This window comes from Capsicum annuum, chromosome 7, assembly GCF_002878395.1.
Source record: "Capsicum annuum cultivar UCD-10X-F1 chromosome 7, UCD10Xv1.1, whole genome shotgun sequence".
NCBI classification, from domain to species: Eukaryota; Viridiplantae; Streptophyta; class Magnoliopsida; order Solanales; family Solanaceae; genus Capsicum; species Capsicum annuum.
In genome coordinates, this window is record NC_061117.1 from 2,559,501 (window position 1) to 2,582,514 (window position 23,014).

The 23,014-nt window shown below is 32.5% G+C and overlaps 2 protein-coding genes across 3 annotated transcripts; one reads left to right on the top strand and one right to left on the bottom strand.

Annotated features, from left to right (window-relative positions):
- Positions 1 to 10,776: 10,776 nt before the first annotated feature.
- LOC124885539 (receptor-like protein EIX2) lies at positions 10,777 to 11,271 on the top strand. Its single transcript, XM_047393436.1, has 2 exons — positions 10,777 to 10,807; positions 10,970 to 11,271. The coding sequence occupies exons 1-2, from the start codon at positions 10,777 to 10,779 to the stop codon at positions 11,269 to 11,271; spliced, it is 333 nt and encodes a 110-aa protein (XP_047249392.1).
- Positions 11,272 to 13,450: 2,179 nt separating this feature from the next.
- On the bottom strand, positions 13,451 to 21,158 carry LOC107854263 (TLC domain-containing protein 4-B). Of its 2 annotated transcripts, none has more exons than XM_016699272.2 (9): positions 20,968 to 21,158; positions 17,134 to 17,348; positions 16,673 to 16,761; positions 16,455 to 16,593; positions 14,726 to 14,800; positions 14,528 to 14,649; positions 14,354 to 14,429; positions 14,213 to 14,272; positions 13,451 to 13,781 (listed from the first exon to the last, which is right to left on the bottom strand). In XM_016699272.2, exons 2-9 carry the CDS (start codon positions 17,245 to 17,247, stop codon positions 13,653 to 13,655), a joined length of 804 nt encoding a protein of 267 aa, XP_016554758.1. In that variant the 5' UTR covers positions 17,248 to 17,348; positions 20,968 to 21,158; the 3' UTR covers positions 13,451 to 13,652. The 2 variants fall into 2 exon arrangements, with proteins under 2 accessions (XP_016554758.1, XP_016554757.1); XM_016699271.2 differs by lacking the exon at positions 20,968 to 21,158 and adding an exon at positions 20,858 to 20,942.
- Positions 21,159 to 23,014: the final 1,856 nt, after the last annotated feature.

The window sequence follows — 23,014 nt, forward strand, 5'->3', positions numbered from 1 at the left end:
TTTTACACGGTCAACAATATTTTTATGTATATATAATAGATGTTGAACCTCTTAGACTAGTCTGTATATGAAATATGTTATTATCGTTATTAAAGATGGTATTTACTTTATTTCTTACTTAAACTTAATATTAACTTTTTTTTTTATTTTTGATATACCTTTTTATTTTATCTAATAATTGGTGATTTTATTATTTTTCTTAAGATGTTTATCAAGCAAAATTAATCATTGGTGTTTTTATTTTTTCTGTTAAAAATTCTATGATGTTAACACAATATTTGAAAAGACTTAAAGATCCCAAAAGATCTACAAAAATTGATGATAAGAAATAAAAGAAAAAGTTGATGAATTGACTTGAGATATTAGATGACTTGGTGATCAAGTTTTAATTACTTTTTTTCTTTGAAAATACCCTAAATTCTCTACAAATAATTTAAAATTCCAAAATATACAGAATCAAATTTCTATATAATGGCATTATTTATTGGGATATTTCATGATTGCTATAAAAAAAATTATTAATATAAAGAATATATAATATTAATATAAAAGACTTGGTTAAGAAAGGAAAAGACTTATCGTTATACTGAAATGTTGTGTTATAGAGAATGGTTATTATAAAAAACAAAGTTAGAATTATTTTGAGAGTTTTAATTCTTTTAAGTTGATGAATTTTAATTAATAATTTATATATATCGAACAAATTATTTTTTAAAATAAATACAAAATTTAGACTAAAATTATTGAGTTGAATCGTTTTACGACTTCTTTTTTGACTTTTTTTTTTTTGTTTTGTTTTGTTTTGTTTTTTTTCCAATGTATATACTTTTGATGGCCCATGGTGTTGGTGTGAAATTTCTTCACCATTTCCAAATAAAATCTAAGAAATGAGTAATAATAATGTACAATACTTGCACCAGGGCGGCTCAAGCATATTCGTGGTCTAAGGCGAAAATTAAATGGATGTCTTCATTTTTAAAAAAAAAAAACCTTTTTTAATAAACTCTTTTTTTTTAATTATATAATCAATTTTTTTAATTAGTCTTTTTAAAGTAATAATATAATCAATGCATTTAATCTTTCTTGAAATATAGTACTCTATATATGAACTTCTTCTAATAATTCTTTCCTTTTATATTAAAAAATAATTTTTTCTACAAATAACATGTAATTTTTAAAAAAAAATTATAGTAATATATTATCCATTAAAAATGAGGCCCCTCAAATTTGGGGGCCTAAGGCGGCCGCCTATTTCTTTGTGAGGTTGAGCCGCCCTTGACTTGCACAACGAGGTCGTTTGGTTGAAAACAAGTTATCTCAAAATTAGTCATATCATCATCAAGGTGGGATAAAAATAGTTACAATTTCGAAATGAGTTATCTAATGTATTTTATCCAACGAAACATGGGATAAGTTCATCCTAAAATTAACCCCGAAATTAGTTATTTCTTATCACTCGTACCAAACGAGCCCTACCAATAGCAGACATTTGAGGCTTGTTTAAGTGATTGAACATCGCCATTATTAATTAATAGATTGAGAGTTCAAATCATGTTCAAGAGTAAGTAAAAACATTATTAATGAAACGACAACAACATACTCAGTGTATGTCCACAAAGTGGGGTCTGAGAGGGGTAACATATACGCAGTTCATATTACTATCTCAGATAAAATAGAGAAATTGTTTCTGATAAACTCCCGACTCGTGAAAAATAACAATATACTAAGCAGAGAACATGAAAACAAACAACAAAATATGATTACAAACATCCCCAAACATCACGAATAAGAAACTACAAGACACATTCACAACACTATGCCTACAGGTAAATCGATAAACAAAGCACTCGTACCTACTAGTAAGGACGTACTCTTACCCACTAACCCTTTATATTAATCCACGTCCTCCACTCATATCCTCTGCACATTGTAACTACTCCATGTCATGCCTAATAACTTCCATCCAATATTTCTTCGTCCTACCTCTACTCCGTCTGAAACTATCCATAGCAAGCCTCTCACACCTTCATACTGGGGTATCTGTTCACCGCTTCATCACATGTCCAAACTATCTCAAGCTCACTTCATGCATCTCGACTTCCACCGAAGCCACACCTACCTTCTCTCGAATAATTTCATTTCTAACCCTATCCTTCCTAGTAAGTCCGCACATCCATCTCAATATTTTCATCTCCTCGATGTTCAACTTTTGGATATGAAAGTTCTTAACTGGCCAACACTCCGCTTCATACAACATAACTAGTCGAACCGTCACTCTGTAGAACTTACTTTTAAGCTTATGAGGCACCTTCTTATCACACAAGATTCCTGAAGCTAACCTCCATTTCAACCACCCTGCAACAATACAATGCATAGCATCCTCATCAATTTCTCTATTCTCCTAAATCATAGAATCAAAATACTTAAAACTATTTCTCTTTCGAATGACCAGAGAATCCAACTTCACTATCATGTCAGTCTCATGCGTCAAATCACTGAACCTGGGTGTAATCAAAATATACACAAGTGAGGTATGAGAAGGATAAAACGCGAGTTTTATCCTTCGCTTGTGAAATAAAGATATTATTTTCGATAAATCTCTGAACACAACGAAAAAAGTATCCAAGAAAGACACCTTAAAAGAAACAACTAATTAACTTGAACTAATCAATGTTTTGGAATAAATATTTGTTTAATTTGTGCTTGAAGTTTTGATATAGTTAACACGTATCTTCTTGGAATTTCAATGTCATTATTATAACGTGCACCCAATTATATATAATTAATTACTTAAAAACCAAATTAAACTTTTGTTAATTACATGTTTGAAACCTTATGATTCACTACATCATCAACATGTGGTGACATATGATGAATGTTTTTCTAGTAGTTTAATTTGTCTATAATATTTTTTTTTTTTTTAAATATTTGATTATGTTGTAAGCATATTTGGAATTATTGGAGGATAAAAACAAGAATACACTTAAGAAAATATCTATCATAAAAAAAATAATTGTAAAAGTCGATAGGACAGAGTTATACAATATTTATGATGAAAAATAACAGATATTTCATAAAATTAATCGAGATATATATAAATTGGTATAGATACTTTTTGTCATGTTATACTAAAACGTATGAAAAATTGAGTATTTCACTACTCAATTACTCATGTGTTATGCTAAGTTTGTATAATTACTTAATTTTTTAACACTTATAATATAGCTTTATAAATAGTTAAATATAATACACGTTTTAATTACTAAAAAGGGACAATAAGTTAAGTGATATATTACATGTTCTTTTCTTTAAAATTGATTTACAATCATGAACGTGTCCCATGCATTAAAATATTTAATTAAAATATTAAATCACTTTTCAAAAGTTTAATTAACACTATTAATTTCAGAGGTAGGTATCATTAAAGTAACTTATGTTAATTGTGCTTAATTAATATAGCATATCACATGGTGAAAATTGTTAATTACACGTGGAAAAAAGTTAATTGATGTTACCCTTAATGTAATACTCTATGCTCAATTTATTTATTATATTTTACTTTTCGAGTGCTAATTTAACTATTTTTTGAAATAAATTAGATTAGATCAATAATATTTTAAAATTAAAGTATATATGTTCAAAAATGGTATGAAGGTATTACGAATTGCAATTTTTCTCACGTTAATATAATGACGACGACTAAATTAAAATGGTGATTAAGATCACTATAATTTGACTCTCGTAAAACATGACAACTAATTTGAAACAAAGAAAATATAAAGGTTGAATTAAAGAACACGAGATATTTCTTTTTTAAATTAAGCTGGTAATTTTAATGCTTCAATATCTCGGTAAAGGCTATTTCTTATTCCGTTTTACCCCTTTTTGTCCATTTACAATACCGTTTCAGCCAAATAAATAAAAACGTACTCGTACGGAATACATACGTCGAATCAAACAATCGAACATTAATAGTTGAGAATCAAACGATACCACGTACATTGCTCAGATAGGTGATGTTGTATTATGCATCATTGGCAGACTCGACTATCAATCCATTCGTTACAGACGTTTCAATCTATTCGTGACAAATGTTTCAATTCGTTCATTATAAATGTTTCAATCTATTCGTCATAAATGTTCCAATTCGTTCGTTACAAATGTTTCAATCCATTCGTTACAAATGTTTCAATTAGTTCGCTACAAATGTTTTTTGTCGATACGTTGAACCAAGATTCGTGTCAATTGTGCAAGTAAAATAGTTTTACTACTTTGATTATTTTCTTTATAATTATTCGAGATTCACTGATTTGACTTAGTCAAAATCACACTGCGTAGGATTTAAAAAGACGACCCCCAACAATACCAACAACATACTCAGTATAATCTCTCAAGACTTTTTACATCCCTAAGCTCAAAGCAAAATGTTTAATTAACGATATTTCATTCACTCCACCACATCCTTTTCGTAAATTTTTACCACCTAATTGATATTTACAACTTGTACAACAATAATAATATATTCGGTGTATTCTCACTTAATGAAATCTAAGACGGGTAAATATACGCTGTCCATATCACTACCTCCGAAGAAGTAGAGAGTTTGTTCTTGATAGACCCTCAGCTCAGGACAAGAAAACAGTAAACCAACTCGTAATAAAATATAAAATAAAATAAAATAATAAAAATAAAATACCCACAAAATAGTACTATTTACAACTTGTAATATCAAAAAAGGAAAAAAAGAGTTATAAAGAAAAAATGAAGAATCTTTAAAAGTAACTATCATTGAGTAAAGATAAAATAAAATGGCTGCTAACTCACATGGGAATATCAAATATGGAAAATTGTTGAAGCCAAGCATTAAAAACGAGAAAGGGACATAAATCTCCTTTTATTTTATATTTTCGTTCGATGTTCGATATTTAGTTTTTAAAAATTTAATTAGTTTATATTTGTCTACATTGTGTAAGATCTATTAAAAGAATAAATACTTCTTATCACGATTTTTTGATTCTCAAGAGAGGAGGAATCCCATACGTCCTGCGATGAACCTATTAAAGGTACAAAATCTTTTTTTACTTTTTCTTTTGAACTTCATTTGATATTTGATATTTGTCTTGAAATTCTAATTAATTTAAATTTTTCTCATGTAAAGTTCAACAAAAAAGAAAAACGTCCCCTATCATGATCTTTTTTTTTTTTTTCTCTCAAGAGTCGAACTATAAATGTCTAACAGAAGCAGGAATTCTATTTATATTGTCATAACCCTTTTAGTGAGACGAAAAATTTATTGATATTTTTTTAGATTTATTTTTTATTGTCAAAACTCGAATTTGCGAGTTCTTATTAAAAACGAAAGATTCCTATCCATTTCTCTGCGATCCTTTTACGTTGAAAGCCACTCTTTGTAGTATTTGTTTTTTGTTTCTAGTCGTTCGGTGTTTGAAATTCGCTTTCGAGCTTCAATTAACCAGGATTTCAAATTCATAAAATTTATTAAATAATAAAAACATGTTTTTATTTTTTTAAAAATTATATTTACAAGACTCGAATTTAATATATCTAATTAAAAATTAAAATAATTTTACTCTTTTTATCAAGATCATTTTCATATTTTGTCTCACACTAAAAAATCATCCAAACTAAAGAATCCTAGTGGATCCATATATAATGGATCTGGAATCTTAATTAAATTTTTATAAATTTTTTAACCTTATATTAAAGGAGACATAAAAGGATTAAAAAAATATATAATCTCAAATTTCCTTTAAATTAGAGTGAGTTGTAATATTATATAATTCTTGGTTTCCCAAATATTAGATTATCATTTATGCATCACAAAAATTGTGCTTTTATTATTTTTAATTGCTAACTAATATAAATAATAATTAATTTCTTCAATAGTGAATTGGAGTCCTATTTTGTTTCTATATTTATTGAAAAAAAATTTGGAATGGAATGTTTCAATTAAGAAACATTATGAATTCATTTTTGTATGTGTCATTAATTAGGTTAACAAGTGCAAGTTTAGTTTCATTTCTGTTGTTTAATCATTTGATATCTAATATATATATAGATTATATCGATATTTTGTTAGTTTCATACCTCAACAATTTATCGATATTTTGTTAGTTTCATACCTCAACAATTTATCATTTCATTTACGTCCTTATATTATTACTCTTTTTTGTATTAAAACATACCTCGATTTAAATTTTTTGTATTAAAACACACCTCGATGTTGAGTTGGACTATATAGATGCGTCTGTTGTCGAGTGAAAATAATATCAAATTAACTCAACATCGAGATGTATTTTGATGAAAAGAAAGCGACGTTTTAAAGGTAAAGAGAACAATGAATAGTTAATGTATGCAACTCGCATAATAATAATAATTTAGATAAATTTTTATTATTAACTCATTATATGATTTATTATGCTACATATACTTTTCAACATTGGAAAGGTCATAGTACTTCATGCAATAAATTCTATTAAAACAATAACCATAAAATATTCTCACATGGTAAATTGTAGATTCATTAATTAAACTGAAAAATGGTAAAGAAATTTCATACAGATCATTTATGAGTCATCAGTAGTATACTTCTGACCATAAATGAATAAATAAAGTCTTCTTTTTTTAATAAATAAAAGTCTAGAGTTAGGTGGCTAGGAAAAGATACTTAATTTGGACTTATCGATAAAGTTGTTGTCAAGTAATTTGGATGTTACGAGTTTAAGTCGTAGAAATGATCTCTTGCAGGAATGCAAGGTAATACTGAGTATAATAAATAATGACGAACTCAAGATTTAGGGGTCGTGGGTGCCCGAGAGGTCCGAACACACATATAACATCCAAAGCTTTAACGTTCCGCCAGGAAACTAAAACACCCGTCTGTCTTTTTAGTTTACTGAGTATATTTTTTAATTCTTATGTCAATTTTTATACATTTTTTTTATATAATTATACCTAATTTGCGTCGGATTTAATGAGTGCCGAAACACCTCAAAATTGATGTTAGATCCGCCCCTAACAATAAATGTCCTTGTGTTTGACCTTTTTCCAGACTCCGAAAATAACTTTAGTGTCGGACTGCCTACGAAGAATTTTTTTATTTTTTTTGGAAATTCCAGGAAAACCCACAGCCACTACACCCTTCGGATGTGCGCATTAGGTAAACTCCTGTGCACAGCCTGCAAGTAACATCAGGGGTTTTTAATCGCACTAGACAAATCCGGTGCAACAGGCTCGACTCAAAGGCCCTACCTAGGAATCAATCCCAGATAGCTGTGATAGGTTTTCAACCTCCCGACTAGTGAACCAAACCATAAGGCTGCGCCTACGAAGAAATTGATTGAAGTTTTCTAAGAAAATAGTTATGAAATACATGCAGAACTTGCTCTCTAAGAAATCTCAAATTAATTTTCCACAACATATATTTTTATTAAAATAATATTTTTTTCCAATAGTAGTATCTAATTATATATATTGTTTATAAATGAATAAAAACTTTATCAAATTCCAATAATTATGTTGATTCTACTTTGAGACATTGTAAGTTATAAAGAGCATCCTATTTCGAATTATTAAATTAAAAGTAAAGCATTTTGTATCCACATGAATTATGATTAAATTTGCTACGACACACTCTAACTTTTTACAGGGGTCCTATCACATCTCCGAACTTAATTTTAGCGTATTTTTATCATCCTTTTGTGATTATGTGGCATCTAACATGACACCTTTGATGCGGGCTCCATTTTACGTAATAAAAGTGTCACGTCAGCACAAAAGAGTGACAAAAGTTCGCTAAAATTGAGTTCGAGGGTAATAGGCCCCCTGTGAAATTGACGCGTGTCGTAACAAATTTGGTCATAAATCGAGGAGGTATTAGATGTTTATCTCTTTAATTAACTAACTTTTTGTAGAAAAAAAATATTTATTGCAAAAATAATTTATATTAAAATGTGGTTTGGAAGCGAACATATTTACTCGAGGAAGTCGCTAACTAGCGATGGTGTTGGCAATATGCATGTCAATGTTCTTTTAAAGCACTGACGCTTGTTAGATTCGAAGGACAAATGTTATTTTGCATGACAATATTTCGACAAGTGTTTAGACACCTATCAACATGTTATGTTTATTAAGCCACTTTCTGTTTATATCAGTTAATGGTTTTGATTATTCTTTTAGTAAATCTTTCGTTTAACGTGTTGATATTTGTATTAATAATTTGTCAATTTCTGTATCCAATGATTTTGATAGTGCAAATTTCAAATCGAGTCGAGGCAGATAAACTTTAAAAACTTCATAAATTTTCGATTATTCTCTCTAAATAGTAAAGTAATCAATTTTGTTTAGGCCCATTGGGCTCAATCACATAGTTGGGCCACCCATGCATATAGCCCAAGCAAAACCACAACTTTTGTATGGGCCTATACTAAATATAGATGTTTTAATTTACTTCTTCATTTTTATAAATCAGGAAAGTTAATTATTATCAAATAGATATATAAACTAGTAACAGCCAAATTTAGAGTTTCAAAACATCATTAATAAAATTATCTTAGTAAAATATACGTATAACTAAAATTTTCTTAAGGAGAGTGCCAATCCATAGAGGTCAAATAAAATAAAGGAAAAAGGATACTCTATAGCACTTTTTAAAATAAATATCACAAGTTTGAAAACTTTTCAAAAAGTGGCTAGTCGATATACTATTTTCGCTTTATAGCCATTTCCTAATTTGGGTCATTTTGACCTACGTAGTCCATATACAATACTGATACAGTTTATATACAATACTGATATAGTATTCAACTTGAGCAATTCGATCATTTTAAAAATATTTCAATATTTTTTTCCTATAAATTTTTTAACTGATCAAATATTCAACTTTTTTTTTATTGTTTAGAAATAATAATTAAATTATATAAAACGATATAATTGTTAAATAGAATATGTATCTATATAAGATATATGTATAGAAATTATATAGTTCTAACAAACATGTATATGTATAAAATATATATAAAAAATATATAGAAAATGTATGAAAATTATATAATTGTCGCATAAAATGTGTAAAAAATAATGTACAGTTATTGTATAAATTGTGTATCAAAACTGTATAATTTTCGTATAGAATATTTAGATGTATAAGATTTGTATAGAAACTGTATAGAAGGTGGGTAGAAACGATATAGAACAAGCCAGTAAATTGAAATGGCTAGAAAATGGAATTTAAATTCCATGATCATTTTCATGGAAATAGTTTAATTTGAAGTGTCGTTTCTGTCCTTTCCCCTAAAATAAAACGTGGGTAGTAATTATTATTGTTTTCGTCCATTTTTACTTATCCATTATACTAAAAATAGATTTTCAACAATACTTGTCCAGTTTGGAAAATCAATGAATGATTTATTGATTTCTATCTAATTTAACCTTAATTATTAATTTCAGTCACAACCCAATACATTTCTCAAAGCATCGAAATAATGATATTCAAAAGGTGATATGATAAAAATACCTGTATTATTTACTGTGTTTTTTAATATGTATGTCGAGTCAATAGTAAACAACTATTGATGAAAACAAAGTTGATTATTTCTCAATAATTATGAGAATGATTTAAGGAAGAAACACAAATGTATTATTTGTAATCCTAGGAAATGAGTTGACAAAATTGCAACTTGCAATTAGTAAAATTGTTGCTTAAATTCTTTTTGTTTGGCAACCAATAATATCCCAATAATATTCACATTAATAATTTTAGGATAAATAATATAAATTCCGACAGTTTCGAGCTTAATTTAAAAAATTTTGATATTTTATATAGTTATTGAAAATCCCAAATTTGAGTCTGTCGACATACACATTTAGCTCCTGATACATTCAACAAAGATACATTTTTTGTTGTAAAGATACATTATTAGCTCCTGATACATTTTTTTGATTTTGAGTCTGTCGAGATATATAATACATCCAACGAAGATACATTTTTTCCTTTGTAAAGATACATAATTAGCTCTGGATACATTTTTTCTCGATTCTTGGTTTGTCGAGTTACATAATTAGCGTTCGATACATCCATTGAAGATACATAATTACTTGAGCTTTTTGTAACTACTTTATACGGGTGGAAATTTGTGTAAATATGATACGTTAAGGTGTATGTTTATGTTATTTTTCCTTAATATTATCAACTATGATTTACTTCGTACACGAAATATCTTATATTCAATAGCAAATAACGAGTGAGATCTACTTTAGCGATAGAGCATATTACATTCAGAGTCGTACATGAAATATGTTATGTTCAATGAAAAAAATAACGAGTTAGGTAAGCTTCAGAGATGGAGCGTATTACGGTAGAGTCGTACTCGTATACAAAAGATAATATTCAATTCAAATAACAAGTGAGGTCTGCTTTAATGACAGAACACGTTATATCTGAGTTATATGTTGATGTTATCACTCATATTCATTAAGATTTGTATGAATGAGACTTTTTAGGTGAATGAACTACCAAATTTATTATTGTCAAAGTCAAAAACTCTAATTCATCACTACACCTATTTTTTTTTTTTTTGATAACCACGCCGTTCGTGTCAGCTTGCATGTACCTCGACTAGTTCTGCATGTTATACCTGCTACTCCCTCGTTTCAACCTGTTTGCCTTACATTCCTTTTTAGTCCATCATAGAAAGAATGTTTCTTTTCGTTTTTAACAACTCTTTCATTTCAACTGTCCATGTGACATGTTTAAGCATGTATGCAAGGAGTGCCTCCGCCAGTGCAGGTACTAGTTAACTCTGTACACCAATGTTTCAACTTCTATGTCTATAAATGACAAAGAGATTGTCCCTACTAGCTCAATCACAACAAGCAAATATGGAGAGCAAATCATTTCAACTTATCTTTCTCATATTGTTTGTTCAACTTTTCTATTTCACTTGCATAGAGTATCACTTTGTTTCCACTGCTGGTACCTCTAATGTGGGGACTTGCATTGAGAATGAGAAGAAAGCACTGCTAAAACTTAAAGAAAATCTCACAGATTCTTCAGGCAGGCTATCTTCTTGGACTGATCAAGAAGATTGCTGTCAAAGGCATGGTGTAACCTGTGACAACAAGACAGGAAGCGTCGTAACGCTTGACCTCAGAAACAATGGATTGGGAGGTGAGATCAGTCCATCTTTAGTTGAGTTGAAAGAGTTGAGAATACTTAGACTTGAGTATATTCCTGAGCCGGAGATCTATTGAAAGTAACCTCTCTACTTCTTCGGTGGTAGTGGTATGGACTATGTATATTTTACCCTCCCCATACCGCACTAGGTGGGAATACACTGAGTATGTTGTTGGAAACAGTCTCTCTACTTCTTCGAAGGTAGTGGTATGGACTGCGTACATTTTACCCTCCCCAGACCGCACTAGGTGGGAATACACTGAATACGTTGTTGGAAACAGTTTCTCTACTTCTTCGAAGGTAGTGGTATGGACTGCGTACATTTTACCCTCCCCAGACCCCACTAGGTGGGAACACACTAAGTATATTGTTGCTGTTGTTGATTTGAGTATGTTCCTGAGCCGGTGTCTACTGAAAACAACCCATCTACTTCTTTGGAGGTAGTGGTATGGGCTGCGTACATTTTACCCTCCCCAGACCGCACTAGGTGGGAACACTAACCCCCACACTTACAGCCACAAATAAGCATTGAGATTCCCTCCAGTAAGGGGTCCTTCAATCTTGCTCGATGCATATCCAGATGACTGACACACTTATTGGATATGCATTGAGCAATATCAGAAACCAATTTTCAACAAACAACGAATTGGGTGTTGAGATTAGTCCATCTTTAGTTGAGTTGAAAGAGTTGAGATACTTGGACTTGAGTATGAACAGTTTTGGAGGAATCAAAGTACCTGAATTCATCGGTCGCCTTACAGAGTTGAGGTATCTCGCATCTTTTTCTGGTTCAGTAACTTCTTTTCTTGGAAACCTATTGAATTTGCAAGTTCTTGATTTGAGTTTCTACTCCGAAAAGCCAGCTGAGAATGATCTCGAATGGCTAAGAGGACTTTCTTTTCTTGAACATTTGAGTTTCGGAGGTTTGGATCTTAGCAAAGTCGCTGATTCTTGGCTTCACACCGTCAACAGTCATAGTCCTTCTCTCCCCGAGTTGGATTTGCCTGAGTGTCAACTTTTAGACCTTCTGTCTTCTCTTCCTTCCCTTAGTCTTCTCTTTTGGTACTCGGATCTTTCCAACAATGCTTTCAACTCGAGTACTTTCCCTGAATGGATTTTCGAACTCAGTAACCTTTGTGCATCTTGACTTAAAAACTCCAACAAATATCGTTAGTGAACTGCCTGATGAGTTTGCAAAGCTCACTTCCCTTGAATATCTTGATGTATCGTCTAATTAGGGTATTAAAGGTCCACTGAAGAGAAGCTTGGGGAAATTATGCAGTTTGAAGACTTTGATCCTCTCTTAACAGCATCAGCGGCGACCTTACTGATTTTGTCGATGCCTTATCTGAATGCGAATTTCAATGAACTGAGTGGCAATCTTCCTGTATAGTATTCAATACCGCGGGGATTTCAGATGTTTTACCAGATTGGTTTGTCGACATGGCTTACAACAACTTGTCAGGGAATGTTCCCGACAAATTTAAATTCGACTTTCTAGCCAACGTGGACTTAATCTCCAATCGCTTCGAGGGACCTCTCCCACTATGGTCTTCTAACATTACATCATTGTATCTGAGGGACAACTTGTTTTCAGGACCTATTCCTGTAAACATTTGTGAAGCACTTCCCAATCTAACGTTGGCATTTGTACTTAGGTGCCCAGTAAATTTTGTACCAATCATGAACAAAAAAACGCTACTGGATAAATAATTATTTAATTCTTAACACATTTCTAAATAGAGAAAAACTGACCTGCAAAAGATTTCTTATATTTTATTTTCAGTTTTCTTACGCGTGATGGATTTAGTAAGCAAACATTTTCATTCACTTCTCTTTTTAGTTAATATTTGAGGAAAACACATAAATTAGTAAGAAGACAATAACAACGTTGCGCAAGAAGACCAACATTGCTCAGTGTAATCCCATAAGTTGAATATTACCGCCAGCAGAGTATGATTCACCCGTAATACAGAGCCTCTAGGCATAAACTTTCGCTTAATGCTAGAATCAAGAATTGAAACATAGCATCTGAGGTTGCATTAATCAAGGATACACGATAGAAGAAATTGTTCGATTTCCAAACTTCACCTTCAAAAAGCATAGATTTTTTTTATTTTTTTTTCAAAAATTTTCTCGAGCGGCAGGATCAAGGATGTAAGCGAACTTCACCTCCTACCTACCTTTTGAGTAGAAAGATTGTTAGATCTTCAGCTCAAAAGAAGTAACGAAAATAGGATTAAAGTGACACATTAGTAAGAAGACAATTGATAATATTTCAATTGAGCTTCTATTTTTCTTGTTGAGAGCAGCAAATATATTCTCAGAGTATCAAATTTTTATGTACACAAGCAGACTGATATTTCTTTTTTTCTCCTGGCAACTCAAGATATCTATCTATCTATCCTAGAATGTACTTACATGTGTTTTTAAATCCGAGGATCGACATCTCCAAACTTCACTGCCTCTTTACTAAAGTCTTCTTAAGTCCTTTCACAATCTTCCAGAACCAAACCAAGTTCATCACAGTAAGTATCAATGGCACAACAGATAATAGGAAAATCGCAAATGAAGGCAGATGCTTAACCTGTTTCAATCCAAACGACGAACAAAGCACACAATTAATTCGTTTCCTTAAGCACATTTTTTTTTTTTGACTTGCATCGGGTGTCCGAGACTCTTCGAGCCCCGACTAATCCCGGGGGTGCACAGGCCCTCGGCAAGGAGCTTCCCGCAAGTGCACCACGGGTAATTCAAGGTTTCACCCAGTCCGATGGTCCTCAGAAATTGTTTGCACCCAGTGGATATCGAACTTGAGACCTTGAAAGAGAGCACCCCAAATCTCAAGCCAATTACCACCAGGCCAACCCCTAAGGGTTCATTTGTTTTTTTTTTACAAACAAAGATAGATGGTTTGAGTGCTTTGCGCAATTAACTTTGATGACTAAGATCATTTCGAAAGAAATATAGCAAACTAGCAAATGAAAATTTTTTTGTTGCAGATTTTTGCGAATATACCTCTTCATAGTGGATGTAGACGTGGTAAAACAAGTAAATGAATAACAAAATTCTGGCAACCTGCAATTAACCATCTATTATATAGCATTTCATCAAAGACAGAACAAAACTTGATAAAAGGTCTACTCAGTCGTGACATACCAGCCAAGCAAACACCATCATGAAACCATTTACGAGGTATGCTTTCGACTTTTTCATTCCAGCTACATCAAGATACCTATGCAGACATAAAGGATCGATCAAGAAAATGGAATGTGGGGAAAAATAACTCACAAAGAAGCAAGGCGGGGTTTGATATTTCTATAGGTACCGTACCATCTCAAGTTGATCCCGGGGGTAGTTGCCTCAGAAACTAAAACCATGAACACGTAAAGCTGCCCCTTACCGGTCAACATTGCATATGTCACTGCTACCATAGAGAGAAGGTGATGAACCAGCTGCGAGCATGAAGGGTATGTCAATCGCCAAAAGAAGCTAGACAAGAAAAATTGAAGGAAAACAAGATGCACTTACGTATTCTAGTCCACCTAAAGAAGGATAAAACCAAAGGATCATGGCAAGATCAGTGAGAAAATATCCCATAGAAACCTATGAAGAAGACATTAAAACCGATTACAAGAAAACACATAAATGACGATGAAAATAAATATAAGTTACAAATAATAAATTTTTACAAGATTCCAAAACATATAGCAACAAACATACAGCACCAGTTTGAAATTAACATTCTCTGATGAATTACATCTTTGATACAATCTGCGTCATTAGCTTTACACCTCATCTAAATGTTCTATCTGAAGCTACTACGTTTCTTGCACAGGTTAGGTACACGGAGATCTAAACTGCCACAGAAGAATTGCTATGGCACCTGCTAATATCTTATTGGAAACTCACACTCATACGAATCCCACCGATAACCAGAATACCGTAGAAGATACAGAATCAGTTTGGTTATTTTTTAGTCGAACAAAGACATCATAGCAGCTACTGCTCTTCACTAATAAAAGATTACGACATGTACACTGGTCCTCAAAGCATGCATAATAACTTTCCACTTTTTGAAATTATGTGGTCAAGGATTGATGCTAATGGCTTTCGAGTTTTGTTAATTCTTCGACCAATTAACTTATCTTTTCTCTTTTCTTTGTACGTCAAATCACTGAAGGGAAAAACAAAGTAACCTGCTGATTAAACCATGAGTTCTGGCTGATTCTGACGGTGATAATATACAAAGTAAGTTGGCGCAAAGTTATCAATGCGATAACCAAAAGAGGTACTTTGACCAGAAATTAGATAAAAACACGATGAAGAATTACTTTCACTGGCTTAAGTGTCTCAGCCTTTAAGAGAAAATTAATTAGATGCAGAGGATAAACAAGGGGAGAGGATGCAAAGATCCACAGTTGGACAGTTCATTTTACAATGAACAACAGTCACGTTTTTAAAGGGCAGTCCGGTGCACTAAAGCTACCGCTATGCGCGGTGTCCGGGGAAGGGCCTCACCGCAAGGGTGTATCGTACGCAGCACTACCTTGCATTTTTGCCAGAGGCTGTTTCCAAGGCTTGAACCCGTGACTTCCTGGTCACAACAGTCAAGTTTTTCCTAGGTACGTAAATTTCTTCATCCTATACTATTGAGGAGATGATCCCTGGCCATTGTTTCTGGTGTTAGAGAAGAAAGCCGAACATGCGATACATGGTGGGCACCTAGCAAAGGAGCATCGTCCAAAGCAGAGAAAAAAGCAGCCAAATTACCTCTTTAAACCTTTGACAACCTACTTGTTAAGAAATCCATGCAAGCGCGAGAATTGAACCAAATATAACAACCTCCAGCGATACATGTTCTAGAAAGAACGCTTACTGGAACTATTAGAAATTTCAGCAATGTAAGTAACAGAAGTACGGATGGATAACGTGAACTAAGATCACAGCTCAGCGAAGCTCAAGAAGGCCTAACAAACAAATGATATATATTAATGTAACCAAGTCGAACCCAACTTGAGATTATACATTCTTTGGAAACAGCCTCTGGTAGAAATGCAAGGTAAGGCTGCGTACGATACACCCTTGTGGTGGGGCCCTTCCCCGGACACCGCGCATAGCGGTAGCTTTAGTGCACCGGGCTGTTCTTTTTTTAAAATTAACAATCACTACTCACCATTTTTACAACACGATCCCTTATAGTCTATGCAACCAATAGCGACAGGTAAACAAGAACATGAGTGAATAATAAATGGCTTACCCCCAAGACAAAGGTTGATAATGTGGAACTCCGCATAATGACAGGGCCAGACAGCTGATTATCAGAGAAAAGATCGGACCAGAATGCCAAGTACAGTGACATGGTTGTAACGAGTATCGCATGAACGGTAGATACGGACCTACACCATAAGTGAACCTTATATTTACTTGACAATGACAAGGAATAGTAAAAATGAGGAGAAAAGGATGACTAATTACCGGTTATTCCATTCAACTTGTTGAGATTTTGAGAGCTTAGCATAACACTTAAAGTAAATAGAGGTGAATATCTGGCTAAGATCGTAAACCTGAAACATCCAGATATTTAAGAAACAACTAGTAATACAAAACAAATAGCACACAAATCTTCAAGAGGATTGAGCACAGTAAACATAAAAAGGGCAGCCCAGTGCACTAAAGTTAGAGCTATGCGCGGTGTCCGGGGAAGGGCCCCACCACAGTGGTGTATCGTACGCAGCCTTACTTTACATTTCTGCTAGAGGCTGTTTCCAAGGCTTGAACCCGTGACCTCCTGGTCACTTGGAAGCAACTTTACCCGTTACTCCAAGGCTCCCCTTCAAATCAAGCGCAGAAATGCAAAATACTACTCCATTAGAAGTTGAGATTCGAACAAAGCTATCATCTTGAAGTAGTCATTATAATAAGGAACCAAGGTATACCAATTTGCATGCGAAAATGCCACCAATAACAGATGAGTAGATAACGAAAGAATCTGAAAGCATGTAGTTTCGAAGAAGCAGCTCAGCGCGAGTTTGGTATCCGCTGATTTCCATCAGAGCTGTAGCAGAAGAAATAATAGAGCTTTTCCTTTCCCCCCTAAAAAGTTTGTACTCCGTGTAAACGTACTTTGACTTTTGTCCGTACTTTATTTCTCCTGAAAATAATGAAAGGAAAGATGAAACATTAACTACATCAATTTCATAAATATGCTAGCTATCAGCTTCAAGACACGCAGGTGGTCTCACATGACAATCACACCAACAAAAACACCATAAGCAGTTTTAACTTATGTTTAGATACTTCTCTATCTTTGACTACAAACTCAAAAGATTGCATGAGTTTAAACCCCATGTAAACACTAGACCACATTTCAACTGTAAATATTCAGGGCTTTCAAATATATAGTAGAGATTTCGAGATCTATGGTAATAAACTTTGAGGAATCAGGTATATAAAAAAGAAATTACGTCTATCCAGTTGGTTTTAGAAAGATGCAATGAAAACCATTTGATCATAAATTTATTTTTGGAATAACTCTTTGAGATCCCTTTCCTTAATCCTTATACGAAGCATTTTCATGGAATCATGTACATCAGTTGATATTTCTACTTGATGCAGTAGTTCCGTATCAGACGCAAAAAGGAATCATTTTCTAGTGTTTGGTTACTTTGAACTGCTGCATTGTTTTCCTTATGAGTAACTCAACACTCACACAGTATCCGTTCCTTCAACCAGTATTTATATGAAATTGTCAACCTTTACTTCTCAAAAGATTTCATGACGATACTATCCTCATGCCCATGCTACACCTTGTAGGATTCTCATATGCCAACCTATTTTCTACCTAATCTAACTCTAGAAAATGGTCCAAAATTTTAGTTTTCAGTATAAGACATTCCACGGAAAACATCTTCCTTCACACTAAATGGCACCCCTTATGGGAAAAAATAACGGTAGAAAGAAAGCATAAGGAAAAATGCAGTAAGAGGATGCATAGAAAGATAGTGTAAAGTGGAGAAAAGCCTGGAACTCAATCTAAATAAGCAACAGTACAGAAGAAAAGATGCCAACACCTAAGAGTCCATTTCTCTTCGAGTTTTCCCATTTTCCTTTAGTTTCTTTGCTTCATATTATTTCAACGAGGTTCCAGTTGAGTTTTTTTAATCAAGACAACAACAACAACAACAACATACCTAGTGTATTCCCACAAAGTGGGGTCTGGGGAGCGTAAAGTGTACGTAGGCTGCATTTGTTTATTTTAAGATTCAGACGTCTGAATCTGAATGTACATCTGAATGATTAAGATGTTGTCTCTAGATCTGAAAACTGAATGATTAAGACTGTTTGTTTTTCAACATCTGAATGTGCAAATTTTTTTTATTTATATATATAATAGAATAAAAAATACAATTTAAATAAAAAATTAATTATATATTAAAAATATGTAATTTAATGCAACAAAATTATTATTTAATTGAGAAAAAATATTTATGTTTGTTAGTGATAGTGGAGATGGTTTATAATGGTGGTTGAGGGGTCAATGATTGATATTCGTGATTAATAATGTTAGTGGTAATAGTTGTGGTAGTTGATATTGTAGTGACTGTTATGATGGTGGTGGTGGTTGTGATGTGACGTTGCTTGATGTTAGTAGTTTGAGGTGTTGATTGTGTTGGCTGAAACATGAATGCATGATGGTTGATGATCTGTTGGTGCTAGTTGGTAGTTGGAAAAGTTGTTTGTTGTGATGGTGGAGATGATTGTTAGTGGAGATAAATTGTAGCGATGGTAGTGGTTGAAGTGGTGGTAGATGTGGCGTTACTAGTGACAATGGTGATGACGGCCAAAGAATGTGTGGAGGTTGTGATGTATTAGTGGTAGTTAGTGGTGGTGCTAGTTGTGATAGATGAGTTAGTCGGTAGTAGGGATTGGCCGATAGTGGTTGATGATGGTGGTAATGTTGATAGCGGTGAATATAATTAGAATAATAGAGTTAGTAGGTGTGGTAACGGTTGACAATAGTTGTTGTCGATGGTGGTTGTGATGGTGGAGGTGGTTGGTGGTGATTGGCGGTGGTTGACAATAATGGCGGTGGCAGAGGTGGTTAGTGGTGGTGACTGATGATTATGAATAGAGTGGTGAATATTATCCAACACCAGAATATCTCTTCAGACCTATTAAGACTTGGTTCTAGATCTGAATGATTAAGACCTATTCAGACCTATTAAGAGCTAAAGTTTTAATAAAAAACAAATGCACTTAACGGTCTGAAGTCTGAACCATTCAGATTCAGACCTCCATTAAGTGCAAACAAATGAGGCCGTATAGTCCATAACACTACCTCAGATATATGTCCCTTTGACCGTTAGTAGTTTATAAGTTTTAGACGAGATAATTCACAAAATACATCATGGAACCACACCAAGGAAACATCTGAATTCCATTTGTTTTCGAGTTTCACCACTGGTGATCAACAAAAGGACATATTGCAAGATGCCCTTTGTAACAACTTAAGTTTCTGTTAAGGCAGTTCAAATAACACGACTCTTGTTTCCATTAATTTATTTCATAAGGACAACATGAAAATGCAATAAGTAGAATCTACCAACTATATGATGAATCAAACCAAATACATCAATTTACAATCCTAAGATCTTATTAGAGACCTTCCCAAAATGTATTAGGATCAATGGATAGTTAGACATTACAACAACAACAACAACAACAATAACAACAAACCCAGTGTATTCCCACAAAGTGTGGTCTGGGGAGGGTAAAATGTACGCAGTCCATACCGCTACCTCCGAAGAAGTAGAGAGGTTGTATTCGAAAGACCCCCGGCTCAGGATAGAGAATAGTACACAAGGTCGTAGTGAAACATGAAGCAGGATGGATGACATAACAAAAATAAGGAATAAGAAATAATAAAATAGATATGAGAGAAATACGAAATACGAGCAATTCAAAATAAGAAATAAGAAATAGGACACGCACCTTGTAGTAATATACACTCACAAACCAAAGACACCCACCATACAGAAAACAGAAACAATCATAAAATACAGAAGAAAACAGACAGAAAAGAAATGATGCCATTTGACAATCACAACTATCTGCTCATCTTTCCCTGGCCATTATATTAAGGGGCAAATTATAGCAGCCTCATCAGCGGCAGAAATTTTGCAGCCTATAGCCAGTGGCTCTTTTAATCATGCAACTCATAGGCATTAAAACAATATAGTCTAGCGCGATAAAATTCAGCAACAATCAAAAAAAATTTATTTTGTTCTACATATTTCAACAATCACGAACGGGTACCTAGAATCAGAGGCGGAGCTACTCTTTGCTGAGGGCGAAAAATTATGTTATATATGCATGGTTAAAATTATTTTTTATGTATATATATATTTGATGTTGAACCCCTTCCGTTATTTTCACTTACCCCTTAGTAAATATCCTGCCGTCACTGCCTAGAATTCAACAAGATCACACTGAATTATATTGTTCGAAGAGGAAACCAAAAAGCAGAGTAAAATTCGACCTATTTCATATTTGTTCTAATCTTTGGTGCTCCCAAAATCAATCCACAAACAAATGCAGCAGAAAAAATGCACAGAGAAACAAAAGGAAAATTGATAAAAGCAAATCAGATACAACAGAAACCTTGCATACACAGTCTATCCAGTTGTACCCTTCGATTCTTCAGCAATACAGAAACAAAATTAATAACATTTATTAAAAAAAAAAAAAAAAGAGGACTAGTTTTGACTTACCCGCCAAGAAAAGGAAGGGAATATATGAAAAGGAAAGCAATAAAGGTCGCCTTTATTATTTGGAATGAAAAGGCCTCTTATATATATATATATATATATGCTATACTTGTTTGCTGGTTTATCTGTTTGGAAGATGAAAAGAGAAGAATGTGAGACTTGGACGACACGTCCCGTTCCCTCCTCCTCCTTTTCCCTATCTTAAATAAAATATAAATTTATTGGGATAATAAATACAAAAATAATTTAATTTTGATTGGATTTTTAGTTGAACATATTGAATTTTGCAAGGACCTAGACTTTTTCTTTCTTCATATTTTAATGACATATATCTGCTCACTTGAATACGTATAAATATAAGGTTGGCGCGTGTATTACACGCGCTAATATCAAAACTGGGTATAGAGTTTTGGGAAAAATTAAATCTATTTTAAAAAGTTTAGAGGTAATAAAATCCCCCGTAAAATTCAGTATACTCAACTAAAAATTCGATAAAAATTCAGATATTTTTGTGAGTATTATTCCAAATTTATTCTAGAATCTACTTTATCTTATTTCATATGTGGCATCAAATGATTCCTCATATATCTTGTTAGTACTAATCATTCTCACATGGCATTATTAGTACTAGTTTTTTCAACTTTTCATATATTTCCTCTTTCACTATTTGCACCATCATAATACTATCCTTTATCCCTTTAGTTTTTAACTACTCACCATTTTATATTATCTTATCTTGTAATAGTGGTGGAGTCAGAATTTTTACTAAGGACACAAGTGAACATACGAATTAATCGAAGGGGGTTCGACATCTACTCTATATATATAAAAAATAATTTTAACTATGTATATATAATATAATTTTTCGCCGAACCTCCTATTTGAAGGATAGCTCCGCTCATGCTTGTAAACTTAGGTATACTTCTAAACAAAATTAATTAGAGATATATTTTACTAGAGTAATTTTATTAATGATGTGCTTTGAAGCTCTAGATTTTACTATAGTACTTATATTGTTATTTAATATTAAAGATTAAAATAAACAAAAATAAAAACTTTTTTTAATTTTATAAATTAAATAACTAAATTGAGATAACTTTTTTTAAGTATGGATCGAATAATATAAAACGACAATAGTACTCCCTCCGTTTTATATTATCAGACACATAGTGACCAAACAACTCTTAATATTTTAATTAGAAATGTATATTATTAAATTGACACTTTTAATGATACTTTAAAACCTTAAAGTTGATTACTGTCATTTTATATTGTTATCTAATAGTAATGATATTATGAAAAAAAAAAATAGTACTATAAAATTATCTTAATTTGATAAAAAAGACAAGTATAGAATACACAACTATTTTTAGTTTAATAACAAATAAAATAAGTATTTCTTTTTCTAAAATTCACAAATTCAAATCAACAATTTATTCTTTTTATCGAAGCTAGCAATCAAAAGCGGATTGACCAACATGACTTAACTCATTGTTGTCACGTTACTGAATTCTATACTTCAATTCATTCAATTCTTTATTGAAAAAGAACCTTCAAAATATTGCATAATCCAGATTCCAATAATTATCCTTGACTGGTTTGTTTTTTAGTTCTTTTCTATAAATTCTCATATTAATAACTCATTCCTTCTGTCCAAGCTAGCAGTCTGAGAGGATTGGTCAATAGTGCACAACTCATTTTATCAGGCTATAAAATTCTACTCCCTCCATCTCATTCTCATTTTATGTGTCATCATTTCCTTTTTAGTCCGTCCAAAAAAAGAATATCATCTTTCCTTATTTGACAATTATTTAAAGATAGAATTTCACTTTTATCCTTATTGGTCCAACTTAATTAAAACAAAGACACTAGCACATTTTTTGATAAAGGACAATTTGGTAAACATTACCAAGTCTTCATTTATTTTTTAAACTCCGTACCCGGTCAAATGGCGACACATAAAATAAGACGAAAGTATTATACATCTGACTCTAATGCTAGCATCAGTACTAAGCTAGTGACTAGGTGGGCCAAAACCGCATAGTGGAGT

Coding starts and splice junctions, on each gene's coding strand:
- LOC124885539 (XM_047393436.1), top strand. CDS start 10,777: ATGTATGCAAGGAGTGCCTCCGCCAGTGCAG. Junction 10,808..10,969: donor GAGTGCCTCCGCCAGTGCAG/GTACTAGTTAAC, acceptor TCACTTGCATAG/AGTATCACTTTGTTTCCACT.
- LOC107854263 (XM_016699271.2), bottom strand. Junction 14,801..16,454: donor TATCAACCTTTGTCTTGGGG/GTAAGCCATTTA, acceptor TCTTCTTCATAG/GTTTCTATGGGATATTTTCT. Junction 14,430..14,527: donor CCCGGGATCAACTTGAGATG/GTACGGTACCTA, acceptor ATGTCTGCATAG/GTATCTTGATGTAGCTGGAA.